Source organism: Aspergillus caelatus (genome assembly GCF_009193585.1).
Source record: "Aspergillus caelatus strain CBS 763.97 unplaced genomic scaffold BDV27scaffold_245, whole genome shotgun sequence".
Taxonomy (NCBI): Eukaryota; Fungi; Ascomycota; class Eurotiomycetes; order Eurotiales; family Aspergillaceae; genus Aspergillus; species Aspergillus caelatus.
This window is the reverse complement of record NW_022475508.1, coordinates 1-19,203: the sequence shown is the minus strand read 5'-3', so window position 1 is coordinate 19,203 and position 19,203 is coordinate 1. Positions and strand designations below refer to the sequence as shown.

The 19,203-nt window shown below is 46.9% G+C and overlaps 5 protein-coding genes across 5 annotated transcripts; 2 read left to right on the top strand and 3 right to left on the bottom strand.

Annotated features, from left to right (window-relative positions):
- The first annotated feature begins 1,328 nt into the window (after window positions 1–1,328).
- BDV27DRAFT_135590 (uncharacterized protein) lies at window positions 1,329–7,897 on the top strand. The gene is made up of 5 exons (XM_032068575.1): window positions 1,329–1,711; window positions 1,771–6,789; window positions 6,840–7,502; window positions 7,551–7,744; window positions 7,794–7,897. Exons 1-3 carry the CDS (start codon window positions 1,363–1,365, stop codon window positions 7,472–7,474), a joined length of 6,003 nt encoding a protein of 2,000 aa, XP_031922854.1. The 5' UTR covers window positions 1,329–1,362; the 3' UTR covers window positions 7,475–7,502; window positions 7,551–7,744; window positions 7,794–7,897.
- Window positions 7,898–8,178: 281 nt separating this feature from the next.
- Window positions 8,179–9,575, top strand: BDV27DRAFT_135582 (uncharacterized protein). Its single transcript, XM_032068574.1, has 4 exons — window positions 8,179–8,338; window positions 8,402–8,426; window positions 8,496–8,644; window positions 8,711–9,575. The coding sequence occupies exons 1-4, from the start codon at window positions 8,196–8,198 to the stop codon at window positions 9,144–9,146; spliced, it is 753 nt and encodes a 250-aa protein (XP_031922853.1). The 5' UTR covers window positions 8,179–8,195; the 3' UTR covers window positions 9,147–9,575.
- Window positions 9,576–9,799: 224 nt separating this feature from the next.
- On the bottom strand, window positions 9,800–10,617 carry BDV27DRAFT_168312 (glycoside hydrolase family 134 protein; the record flags this gene model as incomplete). Its single annotated transcript, XM_032074737.1, has 5 exons — window positions 10,417–10,617; window positions 10,319–10,350; window positions 10,134–10,260; window positions 9,954–10,081; window positions 9,800–9,900 (listed from the first exon to the last, which is right to left on the bottom strand). Exons 1-5 carry the CDS (start codon window positions 10,587–10,589, stop codon window positions 9,800–9,802), a joined length of 561 nt encoding a protein of 186 aa, XP_031922852.1. The 5' UTR covers window positions 10,590–10,617.
- A 3,336-nt stretch (window positions 10,618–13,953) lies between these two features.
- BDV27DRAFT_168311 (endonuclease/exonuclease/phosphatase family protein) lies at window positions 13,954–15,433 on the bottom strand (the record flags this gene model as incomplete). The annotated part of the gene is made up of 4 exons (XM_032074736.1): window positions 13,954–14,356; window positions 14,408–14,578; window positions 14,634–14,915; window positions 14,973–15,433. 4 exons carry the CDS (start codon window positions 15,431–15,433, stop codon window positions 13,954–13,956), a joined length of 1,317 nt encoding a protein of 438 aa, XP_031922851.1.
- A 1,612-nt stretch (window positions 15,434–17,045) lies between these two features.
- On the bottom strand, window positions 17,046–17,924 carry BDV27DRAFT_149279 (uncharacterized protein; the record flags this gene model as incomplete). The annotated part of the gene is made up of 1 exon (XM_032071023.1): window positions 17,046–17,924. One exon carries the CDS (start codon window positions 17,922–17,924, stop codon window positions 17,046–17,048), a length of 879 nt encoding a protein of 292 aa, XP_031922850.1.
- Window positions 17,925–19,203: the final 1,279 nt, after the last annotated feature.

Sequence of the window (19,203 nt, the reverse complement as noted above, 5' to 3'; positions counted from 1 at the left end):
CCGTGCTATGTAGTTGTAAGTTTTGTTATCACCTTTCCATTAAGAGAACCGATCACTCACACCATTCTTCAAGGATAACGCTGATATGCTATTAATTCATTAGCCAGATAAAAGGTGGTAGGCTGTCCACCTAGATATTGAGCTTTGCTTAGTTCCCTGGTATTCTGTCTCCTGACATAGCCATAGAGTAAGTGGCTGTTTGTAAGAACTTTGTCTCACTTATCAAAGTTCTTTGGGTATACATTTTCCCTGTGGAACTTACAATTAAGCCAATATTTAGCTATAAGAAACAAATGCCACGACCAGGGTGCAGACTATTATTTCCGCCCCCTCCGAGAGGTTCGATTGAGCAGTATTATAAGAATCATCTAGGTAATCTCAAAGCATCCAAGGCAAGCGCAATTAATAAATAAGGACCAATACTGGTGGGTCTCGCTAATTATGCGACATCTTAAGCTCCAGCTATGCCAGACTCCCCTTGTTATCCAGAGTTAAGTAACTCACAATGACCGTTTCATTTGACGTTGTCGTTGATGGTCCACAAAGGAATTCGAAATGCATTGAGCGCAAAACTATAGAAGGGTGTCGTATTTGTGAACGATTTATACCTACCGCCTTGGCAATATCTAGTGATTGGCTTATTTCTAACATCAAATAGTCCACTGACCAATGATACATGTAGCCGGCATCCGGTATGGTAACCCTAATTCGATCTTATACTACTTTTAGTCCTAGTGGCAATGGATTGCTGATGTATCAATCATTCTCCAGTGCTGGACACGATACTATGTTCCAACAGAAATCGGCACGAATTCATTAAAGCATTATGAACAAACTTTATGTATTACCGCAGCCAATCCCAATACTTTGCTGAATTCTTCTAAGCCAGATCTCACATGTTCCGACGGCTAACCCGAGGCCTGTGATGTCATCGACATCAAATGACTACAAACCCTCAAAACATTGGCCATGACGCATCGAACCAAACATTCACAAGTGACAAATGGGTACGATGATTTCTTATGACACCACGACTACGCCAATTACTTGTGTTTCTCCTTGAGCCCTTGCTCTTCCTTCGAATATCCGACAATCAGTATTGATCTTTTGCTCAATTAACTTCAGTGAACCACGGTCCTTATCGAAATCGGGAATCGATGATGAGCCTTGGAATAAATTCTTGGGAAGTCTCTCTCATGATGTCAGGATTGCATGAGGTACCGGAGACCAAAAGTGCCTGCCCTTAACAAGGACTTGTTGCGGACGATATCATATTCATGAAAACCATCTCTCAACTGTACATGTGTATGTACTGAATGTCTAATTAATGTACTTCATCATTGAGTAAACCAATTGGACAGCATGTCTTCTTCATACGTGACGGAGAATACTGCTGCCAATGGGGACTCTAACTCGCAGCCACTCCTCCGGGAGACACTTGAATATGTCTCCAAGGAGTGTCCCACGCGGTTAGGGATGTCCCCAAATGAGATTCTGACAAAATCTCCCACCGTCGATGTATTTTTCGATGCCATTGCTTCAGAGAGGCTACGACGCATGCCACCAGATGGCAGTAGGTTAGATGGTGCTCTACGCCGAGCTTCTCGCTTAGCCTTTGCGGTAGGCTCATTGAGAGACTCCGTGGCCGGCTTTATGGACGGAGCAGACGAGGCAGCCAAGATGATCTGGGGCGCTATTGTGTTACAACTTGAGGTGAGTCATAAATGGAGAAGCCTGACTCTACCTGTTGCAAGAGTGACTGACCATTGTAGCTGGGCATTGAGCATATCGACGTCCTGGATAGTCTATTCGGACAGTATGGCAAGGTGACACTGGGAATTTCATTGCTTCTTCAACAGGAAAGCTACTTTCAGACCTACCGAGCTCTACAGCAAGAGGTTACAGAGATCTACGCCCACGTGCTTCAACTTGTTATGCATGTCACCATGGAATACCGCGAGGCAGAGCGCTCACAAAACTGGCAATCCATGAGCGAGGCCGTGAACCGCTCATTTTTCTGCTACTTTAATCGATTCACCACTCACTGGCGCCGGATGTCACAAGTCGCTTTGGCTACGGGGGCACCTAATCAGCAAACCCCCTTGGACCTCGCTGCCATTTATCAATTCCTCGAGTTACAAGATCGCCCCCTGCATATGTTACTTGAAGGACATAATCATTCGTTGGCTGATGGTTCATTTGCATGGTTTGATCCACATTTGACCACATTTACAATTAGCCGACGCAATATGCTGCTGATCACTGGCAATCCTGGCTCAGGAAAGAGTGCATTGGCCCAGTGGACAATGGAAAAGTTGCAGGTATCCTCCGAATTCGATATCTGGAACGTCATTCCTATTTCAATCAGATCAGATGTACCCATTACCACATTGCCGTTGAGCATCCTTAAGGGTCTTCTAACTCAGATTCTCGATCGCTGTGTCACTAGTCGAAAGACCCATGAGTCTATTCTCTCCAGCGTTATGAATGCTCTTGAGCTTGCTATGACTGGAGCACCAGACCCGCAAGTGGAGGAACAGCTATGGACCGCTATTCGCTTAGCGTTACAGTCAAACATGCATTTTATGCTAGTAGTAGATGGCGTTGACCAGCTCAAACACTCGGAAGTCACCGTCGGCCCGTTCTTGCAACGCCTTCAAGACGCTGTCTCCGAGCGCAATACACCGTCAAAGCTTATCGTCTTCAGTCGACCGCTCGCAGCTGCACAGATGCCTATGAGGGAGACAACCACGACTCAACATATTTCCATGAACATCTCCTTGACACAGAATGACCTTCATGCAACTTTAGTTGACATGATGACTTCCGATGCTGCATTTGCTGGTCTTGATGCACCACAACGAGATACATTGGCAGCGGCTATTGTTCCTCGAGCGCAGGGATGTTTTGTGTGGGCTCAGCTCACCATTGAGGCTATCCGAAGCGTATCAACTTTTAACGAAATGCAATCTGCAGTAAAGGCCTCCCCGCATACCTTAGGTGACTTGATTGATCGACTTATACGCGGCATTGACCTCAACCGTGTAGGAACCCAGAGTCTCCTTGCCTGGCTCCTGGCTGCGGAGCGTCCCTTACGCATTCAGGAGATAGAGCAACTACTGGCAGTGGATTTGAAGACCCTGAAAATTACATCTCGCCCATCGAATACTGAACGCGAAGTTTTCCAGCCTCTATCTCGATTGATCTCCGTCCGCGACGGCTTTGTTACCTTCAAGCATCACTTGATTCGTGATCACATACAGGCTCGGGCACTGATGGGCCAGGAGGTGCCCTTCTCGCTATCTGAAGCCCACTATGATCTATTGATTCGCTCGTTGGCTTGGGTTCGCAAGTCGATTACTGATGAGACTGCGGTTTCTTGGGACAAGCTTCGCGTCACTGCTCGTGACCGTTATCTAGACGCATATACTTTGCTTGAGTACACGGCTCGCTACTGGCTCTCCCATATGTTAGCATCTCCAATTGCTAGCTCCAAACGTGAGGAGCTCAACTTTCCGAAGCCCTTCCGTCAGGCCATTCCAGACTCAGTCCTGTTTGCTCAGCTGGAGTTGACCAACCGCGAGTCTCAGTTTTCTCGATCCAGCATTGTAGAACTGTATCGTTTGGCTGTTACAGTACGCCGCAGTGTGCTGGGCGGCGATTCGCCCGCCTTGCTGCAGAGTTTGATCCTCAGTGCACGTGCAGCAGACATGGCGAAGGCTTCCTGGGCGAATGATCATCTGTATGAGGCCTGGATGCGTAGCCGTTCCCAGCTTGGTTCATCGGACCCCATCACCCGCGAATTGGAGCAACTCCTTGTAGCCACCCCTGAGGGCCGTGGTAAGGCAGACCAAGTAGCCGGCTTCAAGACTGACGCGCTACGTGATATGGCACTGTCTGGCTGGGATTCATCCGATATCAGCTTTGCCCAGCGCCTGCAATATCTCGATCGCCTGGTTAAATCTTACAGAGATAACAACCAAGAAGATGCTGCATACGACGTCTCAAAGCAGTTCTACCGACAGACGGTCATGACATATGGTTCCCACTCGTCTGAAGCAATGCAGGCTGCTGACTTCCTCACTCAACATTTCAACATAGCGCCTCCCGATGAGATGGCACTAGAAATTGCACGGAACAAGTATGAGACCATGATGCGTTCTATGGATGCTACCGATCCACGTCGTGTTGCCTACTCGCTGCAATTGGCTCAAATGTACGAAGACAGCAGGCAGCCTGCCAAGGCCGAAGCTGTTTTGACCCGACTCTGGTCAGGTCTTTCAGCGCGCAATGTCGAAACAAGCCCCGCCTGGGATCAGAAGACAAAGGTCGCTTTCTACTACTCACAGTTCCTGCGCCGTCAAGGTCGACCTGATGAAGCAACTACCATTCTCCGCCAACTGTCAGCAGACTTAGAGGCTGAGGGCGGTGTCAGATCCCCGGAAATGGCCTCACGGGCGGAGGAGTTGCGCGTCGAAGCACGCGAAATGGGCTTGGATGATATGGAACGCGCGTTGTCGCTGCAGATCTGGAAATATTACCAAGCTAGTGGCCAACAGTACTCACCAGAGGCTGTTACCCTGGCAGAGTCACTGGCCAGGGGATCACTCCCGGCCCAGGGCAATGTGGAGAGCATGGGAGCTTTATCCCCCGAAGAGAGTAAGCTCCTTCCAGGTTGGATCGATTCTATTGCCTCTGCGGGAGCTGAGAAACGAACCTTGCCACTCTTAACACTATGTCACCAACTCACCACACAGCATATTCGTGATGAGGAGTGGCGTGATGGAAGTGACACAGCATGGGCAGTACTGAAGCATGCATGGCCCACAGTGGAAGATCCACAGTCGAAGGCCAAGTTCGCTTCTAGTGAGGCTCCGATTCTGGCTAACTTGGCCCTGGATCATGCATATTGTCTGTTCCGCCGCCTTGACATTAAGACTGCTTCTGTGGTATACGGCAATGCATTCAAGGCTTCTATCACGGCAGATCAGGTGGCAGTTCCCTCAGTCACCGCTGTGGTGAAGACCGTGGTTGAGTTCTACGAGACTACTTTCCAGTTTGAAAAAGCCTTGGTTCTCCTTCATCAGGTCAGCGAGTTCTTTGGATCTCGACTGGGCGACCACGACAAACACACAATCGATACTCGATACTATGAAGGCGATTTGGCCTTGCGCCTGGATAAACGAGCTGAAGCTGAAAGCAGCTATCGTCATATTTACGAAGCCTGCATCCGCGATGGCAAAGTTAGCTCTTCTGGTGTCAAGGCTGCAGTGGCCCTGGTCAACATCTACGTGCAGAACAAACAGTGGGATTCAGCGCTCGAGGTCTACCGCCATCTGTGGCCTACCCTTGTCCGATTTGATGAAAAGGATGGCTATGACCGTGCGCTGCTCGAGGGACTACTACCTAAGACTTACACTGGCTATATGGAACTTCTGAACAATAAGGCTGCACAAGGAAGCCATGCAGAGCGGTACCAGGTCGCATCTCAGCACCAGCAGCTATGTCGCAAGCTGTATGGCCCCACGGACGCACGAACACGCGATGCAACCCTTACACTTGCTGCCCTCTGCGCAGATAGCGATCAGCATGCCGGGGAGGCGATTAACAACTACCATCAAGTTTTGAATACTCATGACTGGGTGTCACCCTTGGAAAGCTCGCGTGCTCTGCCTGATATGTCCGAGCCCCTCCCAATTAGTATTAAGCACCAAATGGCGCAGCTGTATCTCCGCCAGAAGGACACTTCGGAACCCGCACGTTCCCTGTATGCCGAGGAGCTAGCGTTGGCCAAGCAGCAGCAGGGGCTCTCCGCCCCGGCCACACTCTCGTGGCTGCGAGAGATTGCTCGGATGCATGCTATCCAAGAGTCCCCCGAGTCGCGTCGTAAGGGCGCAGCTTTGCTTGATGAGCATGTTGATGAAGTGGTGCACGTTACTGCTAACCATGAAGCATTGGTTGACCGTGCTCATAGACTAGCCGAGATTTACCTGGAGCTTGGCTACATTGACGAGGGCAATCGACTGATTGACGACCTGCACCAGCGTGTGATCAACGAGACACCTGCCGCTCAACGCCAATCACTCAATGAGTATCGTCCTGCCGTCTTTGTCGCTGCATTTGAAGAGGTCTTTGGTAAACAACGCTCGTCGAAGCAGATCCTTGACGAGCTGTCTCGCGAGGGCCAGGTCTACAGTGCCTTCCAGCGAAGTCTATCCAGCCATGATCTCATGCCTACACTGGCAGCTGGCGAGAAACTCTACACGCTTCAAACGAACCAGAAGCGCTACAACTCTGCTCAGGACACCCAGGACAAGCTGTACGATTACTTCTGCAACACCCTGTCTGTTGCACAGCCGCTCCGGAAGAAGGATGCGGTGCAGCAATTCTACGCTCTTTGCAGGCGGGAATCACTTCGGGACGACTATAACATCAACATAGTCACGTCAACCATGGGTATGGTGAAGAACCTTTGCGATCGTTCGCAATTCCAGGACGCAGCAGATGTGACTGGGGTGTTCCACTCCTTCGTGCATCTAACCGATGGATTGCGTACTCCGGAAAGCATCTTCACTGCTATCAAGCTTTGCATGTTCTTGAACGGGTACCAGGCCAAGAAGTGTACCGAAGAGACAACCGCAAAGAATATGTCAATGGAGTCTCAGATGCTGCTACAAGAAATCATGACCAAGACCAAGGAGCTCCCACTTGAGTTCACCGAACTTCCTTTCGCAGAGCTAAATGACCTTGTCACTGTGTTGGGTGAACATGAAATGTTTGAGGATTTGGAGGTATGTACTTCCGTAAAAAATATAGAGCAAGTGATATGCTAACAAAGCAGGCCATTCTCACCGAACTCTGGACCTCGCGTATTGTCCAAAAGACCTGGTCACTCCCAGCTGTTGTCTGGATTGGGCGCCGACTGGTCGAAACACGTTTCTGCCGTGGTCGCGTTTCGTCAGCCACACAGCTTGGTAAAGACATCTGCTACAACCTCCGTCAGGTCTGGGGTAACTGTGACCCCGTCACTCTGGAAATGACCAAGTTGCTGTCCGGACTGTACACAGCCTCGGGTAACCACCTGGCAGCAGCAGCGTTGCACGAAACTGCACTTGCCGAGCTTCTCAACAGTGAAACCGACCACCAGGAAGGTGCCATTGAGGCCGTTACACAGCATCTGGAGCTGCTTCAGCATGCGCAAGCCCGCCTTACCAAGGAGGGTCAGGGTGCCATTGATCCAGCGGCCGCACAAGAACGAGTGCAGCAGATCGCCACCAAGTTTGGTCTCTCGTCGGAGCAGCTCGAAGCGACCACTGGTGCTGATGAGAATGTGGGTATGTGGGAGCGACCCCGTCGGTTCAGTTTGGATGTCGAGGATCTGGAAACGCATCACAACCATTTGAGACAGACCAGTGGATCGGCATTGTTGAATGGCAATGCGGGAGCCAAGCGTATTTCCATTAGTGCTTTGTGATTTATGTTCCGTGTTTGTTTATGATTTCCTGTATATTCCTGTCTAGTAATAATGTAATAGTCTCGATGATACTTACTAGTTGAATGAATTGAATATGATATAGTCTCGTTTTGTTAAGAACTACAATTTCATGGTAACAACTCGACGTACTTCATAGCACCAAGTCAAACAAAGCGTCAATGACATTTGTGCTTAAGCAAGTTCTTGCGAACAAAAACAATATAGATGAATGCTACAAACCCATATAATAGTTCCAACATCTCCAAGACCCTGGAATATATTATGAGATAATATCTAGGCAGATATCACCGAAACTTACGGTCCATTAAAATCACTCCGGCGTTTCCGTCCCCTAGTTCCGGTAATTCCGTGCCTGGTTAACGGCACCTCGGCATAACAGTCAAGCTTGTAAAAAGAATTAACACACACTTCCACGATTTCGAATCCATAGTATCCGATATATCCGACAGTAGGATAAGCTTACTATTACTATATAATCATAAACTCTCGAAGGCATCAATTCCGATAATCCCGAAATTGACTAATCGTGCCGAGTGGCGGAACGATCTGGAGATTCCCGGAAGACACGCTACGCCACGCTTATGGACCGTCTGCCGATAGTACAAATGAGCGAAGAGTCTCAACTGACATACTTGAGTGAAATATGTTAGGATACAAACAATATACAACCTTTTTTTTTTTTTTTTTTTTTTAAATTACAATGGCACGACGTCTGAGCGATACAACAACTGCCTACCGCCAAACAGGTGCTAAGCGCCCTGCAGGTGATTCCCATAGTGACAACGAATCGGATAGGCCTGTCAAGAAACGGCAGATACGGGGTAGATCTATGTTAAAGACTTGGTAGGTCTGGGATAACTTGTATTTTGTATCTGCTCGCTTTGACGGAATTGCTGAGTTAGATAGTGACTGCCGGTGGAAGAAGTTTAAGGTAAGATAACCCTTGTTCTGTACAAGCGGTGTTACATCTTGCCAGAAGGGCGGCTAAACAGCCTGGTAGTTTGACGACAGATCTCTTTCCAAGTCATGTCTATTGAATGGACGAATCTGTCGTAAGAAGACCGCTGGCGTGCGTCACTGGAAGCCTGCCAGGGGCCAATGTCTACTACCAACGGTAGTAACGGAACGTGAAGGGCAGGAGAGTGATAAGTCTGTGCATCTTATTTTACTTCTGACACTGTAAGCGTAAAAGCGATCATTTACTGACGGGTACAGACCAACCGCCGAAGAACTATCGAGGCGATTGGATCGAATCGAGCGGCGTTTGCACCTCATGTTCCCAGAGCTTTTTCCTGATCCGGATAGCGATGAGGTGACTCTGATTGACTCCGACGATGACTCTGTGACTGTTTGTTCAGAGAATAATAGCTATCCGGTGGCTTGTAAAGCGGCTACTATAAATAGATGGCTAGCACAATCACCGGACTTCTCTGATGAGGTGTCCTACCCGCATGCTATTGCTCCAGCTAAAGATTATCTGAGAGAGGTGCCAGAAACATGCAGTGAGAGTGACACTGCGCCTTCGTTTCGGGCGCCTTCGCCCCCATTAACTCCCACTTCATCTCCAGGTGGGGGTGACAGAAGCAGGGAAAGAGGTCAAGGCAGACATGGAATTGCTGGAGGTGCCTTCTGGCGATTGCCTAAACCGTGATCGTATAACTTGGTCTGTGCTTTTGGAAAGAGTATCAAGTCATACATCATGGTCCTCCTGCTATTCCGTTAATACGTTGTCTTTCATAAATGACACCGAATAACCAGCAAAAGAGAAATCATTACATTTAATACATGACTAACACGAACACATTCCGGGGTGGAAGAGTGAAAAAAAAACTACCTGTGCTACGTTGTATGAGCAGGATAGGACGAATATGTATGAACGGCATGGGACGTTGAAGCCTTTCAATATCCTTACGCTTAGAGAAATGATGAGAAAATGAGTAAGGATGAAACCCCAGGCTGGTGCTATTGAAACAGTTTATGTTTCTTCTGTTTTAGATGTGGGATGTGTTTGTTTTAGATGATACTTAATGTATATGTACTATAGGTATAACAATGTCAGCATGTATCTATTCAGCCAAAATGACTTATTAGTAGTTGGTTCAGACTCATACTAAAGGACGCAGTGCAAATAGACAATTATTGGAAGACTAGGTAATATAGCACGGTCTATTGAAAGTAAATTTGAAGGAGCGACAGGGAACCAGTCCCGGAGTCTAAATATAGGAAAAAGAATGAAGTCTGCCGAATACACAACCGCCACATGTCTTCTCTCCCTAGCGAACAGCCACCATCTCGAGGAGCAGCTTAGATGGCAACGACATCAACCCAGAAACGGGTGTCGTCGCTCTGGTACTTCTTGTCGCTCTCAATCTGAGACTTGATCCACTTGACGGCACTCTTGTAGTCTATTCGTCTAGTCAGCACAAGAACAAAGATATAAATCTTTCAGAAAACATACTGGTGATATCCTGAGTGTTGGGGTTCTGGAGACCGGACGCGCCGTTGCGGTGACCAGCGTACCAGACATCGAAGCCGTACTTCTTCTCGCCGTCGTGACGGGCCTTGATATCCTTCTCGAGCTTGGTGCTGCAGATGTATTAGATTTTGTTACAGAGAACCGCAAAGCAGAGTGTCTTACTTCAGGACCTCGCCATTCTTGACATCCTCAACCTTCTGGCCAAGGAACTCGGTGGCGGAAGTGCGCAGCATCATCCAATTCTGCTTGAAGATACCGAAGTTGGTGGCATCGCCAGTCTTGCCGTCACCTGTGTTCTGTTAGAATATCTGGCTCACTGAGACCAATCTAGCTGGATATGGACTTACCGTAGGGGTAGGTGCTGGGGTCCATATTGTCGCTTTAAAGTTTACCGGTCAGTATAAAACCTGATGCCTTATTCCAAATTCCACAAAATAGAACCTACTTCTCCAGCATGGCAATGGCCAGGTCCATAGTGTTACCGCCGGCGCTGACGATGGCCTGCTTGCGCTCGCCCAAGCCCTGGACAGTGTAGTTGCCGCGGCGACCCTCGTCACGGATACCGATGGCGGCACCGAGGGCCATAGGAAGGAGCAGAAGGTTCAGAGAAAGCTTCATTGTGAATAGTTGGGTGGATAGAAGGAGCGAAAGAATAAATGATTGAAATGAATGTGTGAAGTTGGTAGTTGGCAGGGTTTGTGTTTGGTATGAAGAGTTATTCATGGGGTGTCCCATGGCTTATATAGCCTATCATTCAGATATCAATACTCATATAGACAGTAAAGAGCTATAGAGCTCCGTGGATGAATAGGAAATGATCTTCTAGTGCCCATTGGGTCCATTTCGTATGATCTGATCTCTAAGAGAATAAAAGTTTAGAACAGGATCCATTCGAAGCTCTCCAGCGTTTAAGGAACCAAAACGGTAAAAAGGGGACAAAATCCGAAACACCCCGAGACTCTTCTTCAACGGTAATGGTCAGAATGTGCACTGTGGTTCTGGAAACCTGGAACATGGCCCGTGTTTGCTGTGGAATGAGTAAAAGGGGTAAAGATGAGCTTAAAACAGTGGGTCCTGTGGAGCTCGTGTATCTGAAGAGCCGCGTACGATAAATGAAGGGACCAAGCCAGTCGGCTCTTAACCTTCTGGTGGCTTGCCCTATTTTAGACGGAGCAAATTCCTTCCCTCTTTACTGGACACGGGATCTTCACCGAGTTTCAGACTGCTACACATAACCCTAAGAAAACTTTAACGGACTTTTCGGAATACAGCTTCCGCTACGCCACCAGTCTTGTTAATTGAAGATGATGAACTAGAAATATGTAGTGAAGGTAAAGGATTGGCTGGCTTTGCATCTGTCATATGTTTTCTGCATGCAGGCAGCAAAGACTCGTAGCTTACGCAATTCGGGCGCCGGACCCTGGCTGCCGAGCCCTGGCTATCGAACTCTATTGTGACATACATGGTCTGAGATCTGATAATCATTTCTAAGCTGATACTGTTTCAGGCAGCTAATAATAATAGGATGCATTGAGAGCGCGGGCATAACGAACGGAGATTTTTTGAGCGTGCTAGAAACAAACTAGTATTGCTCTGGGATAAATAATCACTCATAACATTCAACAAAAATCACAATCACCAAGCACACAGAACAACATTGTATTGAATGATATAATTATCTCGACTAATATATTTCTATGGGTCCAACACTGACTTTTCGGCATCCCGAACAATCCGAGTTTCTATTAAATTCCAGTCGAGAGCCTGATCTGGAAAAGCGCTTGTACTTGGATCCTACTAGTACAGCGCAGACATATTAACAGCGTGGGCGACTTGCAAGAAGCTGACCTTTCTCGGGTCGGTGAGCATTGAGCTGATACTGATCGTCAGTATTGATTTCTACATCTTAGTCCCTTTCGTTGATTTCCTGAGTGGGAGCGGAACACTCGGATGACTTCCGCTTTGGAAGGAATATTGACTGACAGACATGTCTCTGAATCAAGCCAGTTAAAGCGTGAGTTGAGAATGGACATACGGGAGATTTGGATAGTCATAATATTATAAAGCTCAGACTGAGCCGTCAGTGAGAAGCAATGAAAACAGTGTAGAGATAGTCGCAGTGAGTACCGATTGCCATGACCTGTCCCTCAAATTACGAAATATAGCTTGATGGCCCATGTGTGATTATACAGCGCATTCATCAATTGCGACTTTACATGATTTCCTTACATCACTGTATCACTTATTCTTGAACATGGTTCTCCATAAAACTTATGAGTACAAAGCATGTCTTGAGGTTTGTATCATTGATTCGTGTCCTGTTGCCCGATTGCCCATTATTCGCCTTGTTATACGTAATTTAAGGTACAATGAGAAGGGTTTGTAGCAAAGTAAGAAGATATTTGTCACTGCATTAACTGGTACGTCGGGCCTATTATAGGGCAAGCTTAGAAGAACTGTCAATGTTGGCTTTCTAACTGAGAGGGGTATGCTGGCATGAATAGCACAACAGTGATAAGTCTTATTTTCAAGATCCTTCTTTTCTAACGGTTTTACTAATAGATATATTTATCTTGTGGTGGCTACCCTGGGGGTCTATTAATAGGTCACTGTGGCTTTTTGCTGCATTAGGGGATGTATCAAGCGGTCACGTAGTTTCGAGAATAAGCTAGCATTGATGATTTAGCAACTGAGAGGACAAGAATGGACCTGTAGTATGTCTCTGAATGAATTTCTCACATTTGAATGTTCAAAGCTCATTCGTTCTTTTTTTTTCTTTTTTTCTTTTTTTTTTTTTTTTCTTTCTCTTCATCGACCACAGTACGCCATTGAATAGTTGCATGCATTTAATCCTATCTCAATCATATAGGATTTTGTCAGCAATTCTCATCATTCACATAAACGTTTGTATGAGGATTGAAAAGTCCCGAGCCAAGTAATGCGAGACCTATACGATATAGCTCATTGCTGTGTTATAGGCAAGTCACATATCTTTTTTTGGGAGCTATGCCATTCAACTTATTCCAACACCTCATCTAATAAACTAGATATTTAGTATACCTACTTTGTATCCTTCTTTATTCTTCTCCGTCGTCTTCCTCTCCCTCCTCCTCCTCCTCGTCCTTTCTTCCTATGTCTATATAAAGCGTTCCTCGGACATACAGGTGATACTGATAAATGCAACTACGTGGCTAAAATCCCAAAACATGTGCAACAATTGCATGGATTGGGGTGGAGGAATAAATATGAGCTAGGGCAAATAAAGAGGAGATTTTCTGACCAAGTTCTGGGTGCTAGGGGCAAAGAAGAACAGGAAGCTAGTACGAGGAAGATAAAGTCAATGGCTAGGGAGCTATGAATGCTGTGCAATATGCTGGTAGGAGGATAGTTTTGTGTAGGACAGTAATTCTCCTGTCCTTCTGAGAAGCTGGACAGGACATATCCCATAGGTTATTCATCATTCTGGCTCTCAATGCGCTGGAAATTCACGTAACACGATGTTCTGTTCCAGTCTGTTCCATCTACTCACTCCTCAAAGCGACGCCTCTGACTCCAAAAGTGCACTCCTCAATTCTTTAACCCTACACTTCCCAAGTGAACTTCTCAAAGTTCTCTGTCCTCATATCATTAATCTCATATATTTTGGTGCGTAATTGCTCAACGGAGCGTAGCGAAGTAAGCAATAGAGAAGGCTGACTTTCAGTGTCTGAGTTCTGATTGGTCGAGAATTTATAAGTGGCATCATGTCAACCTGAGAATAACCCTATAAATTACCCTATAGAGACGCCTAAAACATCATTTTTTGCTTCATCTTTACATTATCAATCCAAGCCCATTTAATCAATCTAGGCCGTGCAATCGATTCACTCAAACGTTATGTACTTATAGGACCTTTCTACATAACCCGCACAACCTCATAGAATACTAAAGGTGTCACATTATATACAAGGAATGATAATTCCCTCCATAGCACCAGCCTTCCTCACTGCGGCGCATAAATAAAACCCAACTCATCCACCTCATCCCCATCCCGTCCATAGAACCCAACAATCTGCCACGAATCCGGCGCAGTAAACTCCTTGCAGTCGCTCGTTGTTTTCCCGGTACTGACAGTATTGCCAGCGCTAGTCGTTGCTAGCAGGTAGAAGATGCGAGTATGATTGTCGTATTTATCCTGGCAGAGTTTGGCCTGAGTCCAGTATTCGTCTTCCGCCAGGGTAAGCTCGGAAGCAGTACCGCCTGTTCCTCCGTGGGTGTAGTTCTGGCCCGAAGTCAAAGCTAAGCCGACACTGTCCACGCGGTTTTCGCCCCGAAGGGTGATCTTGCTTGGTTTATTCTGTCCCGTTGAAGATGAGGGGACGGAGGAGAGATCGTTGAACCAGTTTCTGTGATACTTAGCTCGGTGCAAAAGTCAAGGTGCCGAGAATAATACATACCCGTGAGGTCCACCGAAAAGATCACTCTGGCGCACTGAGTCAGACAAAGTCCATGTAAAGTTGGAGGTGATGGGGTTATGATCGGAGAGAATATGTCCATCAAGTTCGAACTTGGTGCCAACATAGCTCCAGAAGGTCGCACTCAACTCGATCGAACGGCTTCCCCGATAGCTATTTTACATATTAGCTATATCTCAACAACACATTAAGCTGAACGGTCACTTACAAGATCTTATCAACCGTCTCACAGGTGTTGTTCGTCGTCGGGTTGTCGCACATCCAGGGATCAGTTCCCTCTGTAGGCTCGACACCATTCAAGATAAGCTCTACCCAAGGGTTCGTCATGTTCTGCTCAGTTCCGAACACGCGGATATTCTCGCCAGAAGAAGTGTATCGCGCATTAGTATCGCCGAAGACCAGAACCGCATTGCCCGCGGAATTGTTTCCAATATAATCGGCCACCTGCTGGAGATTGGCACTGCGGGCTTTGACGTCGTCGGTCTCAGAACTACGACACATTAGTATCTGGATATGTTATTTTTTTTTCGAGGTGGGAAGTCCATACCCAGCATCCGTATGCATATTGTAGAAATCAACATAAACACCCTCGTCGAAGCGCATGCGCATCGTGGTAAATCCCTTGGGGGTCAAACAATCGGCACCAGAAGCGTCGGAGCATGTTTCCCACTTGACGCGCTCGAAGTCCACCCAGGGATAGTTGGCAAGTGTGTTCAATCCGGACCCGATAGCCGCCCCTCCAGAAGTGGCGGTGCGATAAGGATGGTTGTCGGTCTTGTATATGTAGGCGTGGTAGTTGAAGTCCTCTTGTACATGAATCACATCATAACCGTATTCGGCGAACTTGGCACCAATCGCTTCGGAGTTGTTGGCTTTATCGCCGGGCACTTCGTTGCCGTTGAGGATCGCCGGCAGACCGGCTACGTTGAAGGAGAGAACATCAAATTGGCCGGAGGTGGCTGCCAAAGCGACCGGAAGACCGCTGGCGAGGTATGCGATAGAGCGCATCTTCTTCCCTATTTTTTCTTTGATTTATTTTATGCTTGCCTGTGAGGAAAAGTGTCAAGTCACAAGTGAAGAAAAAGGGGAGTGATCGTCGCTGGGCCTGGTCTTATGTACTTGCATGTCGGGGATCGTCGCTCGGAAGAAGAAGAAAAGGGGCACTCCGAAAATATTGATCTAGTTCGACGGTAGCAGAACTGCCGTTGGTGACGAGTATGCGCCTAATGCAGTAGTAATTCATACTAAGACCTTAGACTGCTATTCTTCAGGGTGTGTTTCCTGCACGTGGAAGGATCGGATGGCCCGTAGTGTCTTGGCCCTAGGGCATTAATATCTCTGGCATAAATTAACACTAGCTAGACCATGATGTCAGTGAAGAATCGCCGTAGAATGTCAAGCCATGTGGAGAAATGATAGGCACAAATTTTGCCGAATAGGCTATATGGTTAATTTCTGGCCTCGCTTCGAGTGTTCCTAATCCCCTAGTTCAGAATTGTTGGATCTCAACGTACATACAACGTAGAATATTCATGGCCGGAGATATTACGGAGTAATTCTGGAATGGAAACAAAAACACTATCAATGGATTCAATAACAACATGCCAAGGTGAAACCTATTTGACTAATTAGGATGAAACCCGATCCTTCTGAAGATCCTTCGCCGTAGGCACTGGAACCGATCCGAGTTTATCATATACCTGCCGAACATTACCAAACTGTCTCACGCCTATAGGAATTTCGAATGAGAACTGATACTGGGACCATGGAAGGAGGATGCCACACACTATGGCTGGCCATTTCCAACCAGATATAGGGCTCCGGCGCGCTCGCAGTGGTGGGAGAGGATGTCTACTTTAATACAGGATAATAGATTTGTCAACTTTTTTAAACTGCAGAATACTGTGTGCATGCCAGTCTAATATCAGCCTGATACACCTAACGGGACAAAATTAACAATTAGTTAAACGACATTGACCCGCGCAAATGGCCCGGAAATATGGAAATCTCAAGCCAGGGCACGGTAGAGCGAATCACGCACAACACAAGCTGCATTCACTATCACCTTGATGATGTACAAAGCCGAATCAGGTTTTTCTAGACCATATAAACCTTTCCAAAGTACGTTTTGGAGTCGTGTGCGCCGTCACGTACGGTCTGAGTTCAGCCCCTTCTAGAAATCCGACGTTAACTTGTCGTCAAAAGTACCGCCTTCTCTAGGTTTCTTGATATGGTAACTGACATGTGCCCATTAAGAGTAAACTTCAATCTGACTGCCATAAAGCATTGCCAACTATATCAATGAAGGTAGATAGCTACCGTGTTCTTGGCGATATTGTATATGCAATGTTTTGATTACGGAAGCCTGCTCTTTTTTCTAACGGTGTCAAACGATTTACCAAGCCCTATGGTCTCACTGCTCTGTGAATAAGTCCAATTTTCAACGTACCCCTTGCCCTAGGAGTTGTCATCGGGGAACTAAACGCTGGATGGCTGGTAGGCTGGCTATTAAATTGCCCCACAAAGAGGTATTCTGAGGAATGTATCCACAAGGCACGAGAAATATTAAACTACAAACAATTCTAGTTGAGCAGAAACGTATGAACTAGAGCTCCATGATTTATAGAGCATTCCCATAATAGTCATAGTAATAATCTGAGTCGCCATCCTCAGGTGGAGCCCAGAATTCCCGCCCATCAGCTTGGTAAACCGGGCCTTCCCGGCTGTAGCCATCATACCATAGCGGAAGCTTCGCATCATATTTCTCCTGTGGCACGGCATCATATTTATCCCCAAGAACAGTCTTTTCTAGCGTGGTCTCATATTGTTTTCCTTCGTTCTCATAATATCGTTTTCCTAGACCAGAGAGGTAGATAAATAGCCCCTTGATCCTGCCCAGATGAACTAAGGGATGTACTATTGAATGACATGCCTGAAGCCACCCATCTCCTAGATATCTGGGTACTTCAATCTCAAGTGATAGTGTAAGCTTCAGGAGGTCAAGCTTTTTGGTCATTATATCAATGCCTTGTTTCCAGCCCATCATGGCTTGGGGGGTGAGGGCAAAATGGGGCCAAGAGTCAAGGAAGCCTACGGTGATAGAGCGGAGGTGTGGAAATGCATGAGACGGAAGACTGTTAAAGAATTCCGTGGTTATAGTCGGGACCAAAAGTGGTTTTTCTAGGGACCAGATAACACAACTGCGGTGGAGAGTAGCAATGAAAAAAGTGTTTTTGGAGTAAAATATTGAAGTGGCAATCCTATTCATCCTTTTATTGACTAGGAAAATGGAAAGCGGCAATCTCCAACAGGTACACCCAGTTGCGTAGGCTGCATGGTAGAAGGAGCAGCAGCAGCCTTCAAGGGAATCATTGCATGTCTTGCAGCAGTCAAAGGGAGACAAGCCCCGATCAGGACACCATTCCAGCTGAAATGGAGCCACAAGTTCGGTAAAGGACAGTATATGTTCCAAGACTTCATCAGGCAGGTGTGGTGTCATGCGGGAGCCGAAACTCTGGGGTGTTTTGCCTGTTAACTGGAGGCTTATGGATCGGGCTAGAGAGTAAGTCGACCAGTCTGGGTTCTGGCCGAGACGAATTGAACAATCACGAAGTAAGGGGAGACATCCTAGAGATTCAACAATGCCTCTCGCAGTTTGAAGGTCCCTAGTATCACAAATAAAGCTTAGACGAAGTAATCGAGGTTGAATATTGTCTGCTAGGGTTTGAAGGATGGTCTGCCATTCCTGCAGGACTGCCCGGTCTTGTCGAGCCACACTACCCAGTGATTTATCATGGAGACCATAACTCCGACAAAACGGATGACATGCAAACATGAGCGGGAAGGTAGTCCGTCCATATTGAAAGACGCATGAGCAATTATTCAGGATAATAGTAAGGGATTGTAACGAGTGGATTGCATGTCTACTGAGCCTCCGTAATGGGCGTAAGCCCCAAGAACCGCTCCGACTGATCGTGAACTTGTTCTCCGAATACAAAATAGATGATACTTCATCTGATATGGTCGGCGAGACATAGAGCAACTGAATAGGTAATGGTGGGCAGGAACATCTATTGATGAAATCTTCATCTGATCCAAGTATGTACCTGCCTTGGAACCGCCGATTCTTATAGAAGCATCCTTCTTCTCTATATGGGTGTTCGCATTTCGGACCATCAAGCTCCGATCGGTTGAAACTAATGGGACAGAAGCGAACCAACCCCGATAGAATATAGATGTAGCGGCGGAGTGAATATGGAAGATCTAAAAATGATGTCCCCGATGGAGTTCCTGGTATCGATGTGTAGGAGAAGTATGCGTCGATACGACGTTGAGGCATACTATTTAACCTTGAGCGAGACCGTTCTTGAGGCTAAGGGTAGTGAGATGTTTTACTCTGCTGTCAACCGATCAATCAATATATTCTAAAGAAGCAAGGAAAGGTGAATATGCAGAAACGCAATATAACCTTTAGGTTGGGTACTTCTATGCGGCATTCATAGTGCGGGGTATCTACTAGTAATTGTGAAAGGTAGCCTTGTTTTAATTGGACGCAAGTAGGTAGGAGATGATGCGCAAGTATAATGGTATGTTTCTGGCTTAGCTCAGGAGATAGTACGCTCTTCATCCGGTGACATCTTTGAGCTCGGATAAGAACTCGGGCAGAAACACCTTTGACCGAGCTATGAGATATAAGGAGGCTCCAGCTGTGCCCGAATAATACCAAGCAGGTTATAACGTATTTCACCGGTGAGCGGGCCACACCAACGAGCGGGCCA

Bases quoted from the DNA above. Each gene is read 5' to 3' on its own strand.
- BDV27DRAFT_135582 (XM_032068574.1), top strand. From the start codon at position 8,196: ATGGCACGACGTCTGAGCGATACAACAACTGCCTACCGCCAAACAGGT. The intron at 8,339-8,401 runs GTAGGTCTGGGA...TGAGTTAGATAG, and splicing joins AGATCTATGTTAAAGACTTG to TGACTGCCGGTGGAAGAAGT. The intron at 8,645-8,710 runs GTCTGTGCATCT...TGACGGGTACAG, and splicing joins GAAGGGCAGGAGAGTGATAA to ACCAACCGCCGAAGAACTAT.
- BDV27DRAFT_135590 (XM_032068575.1), top strand. From the start codon at position 1,363: ATGTCTTCTTCATACGTGACGGAGAATACTGCTGCCAATGGGGACTCT. The intron at 1,712-1,770 runs AGGTGAGTCATA...ACTGACCATTGT, and splicing joins CGCTATTGTGTTACAACTTG to AGCTGGGCATTGAGCATATC. The intron at 6,790-6,839 runs AGGTATGTACTT...TGCTAACAAAGC, and splicing joins TGAAATGTTTGAGGATTTGG to AGGCCATTCTCACCGAACTC.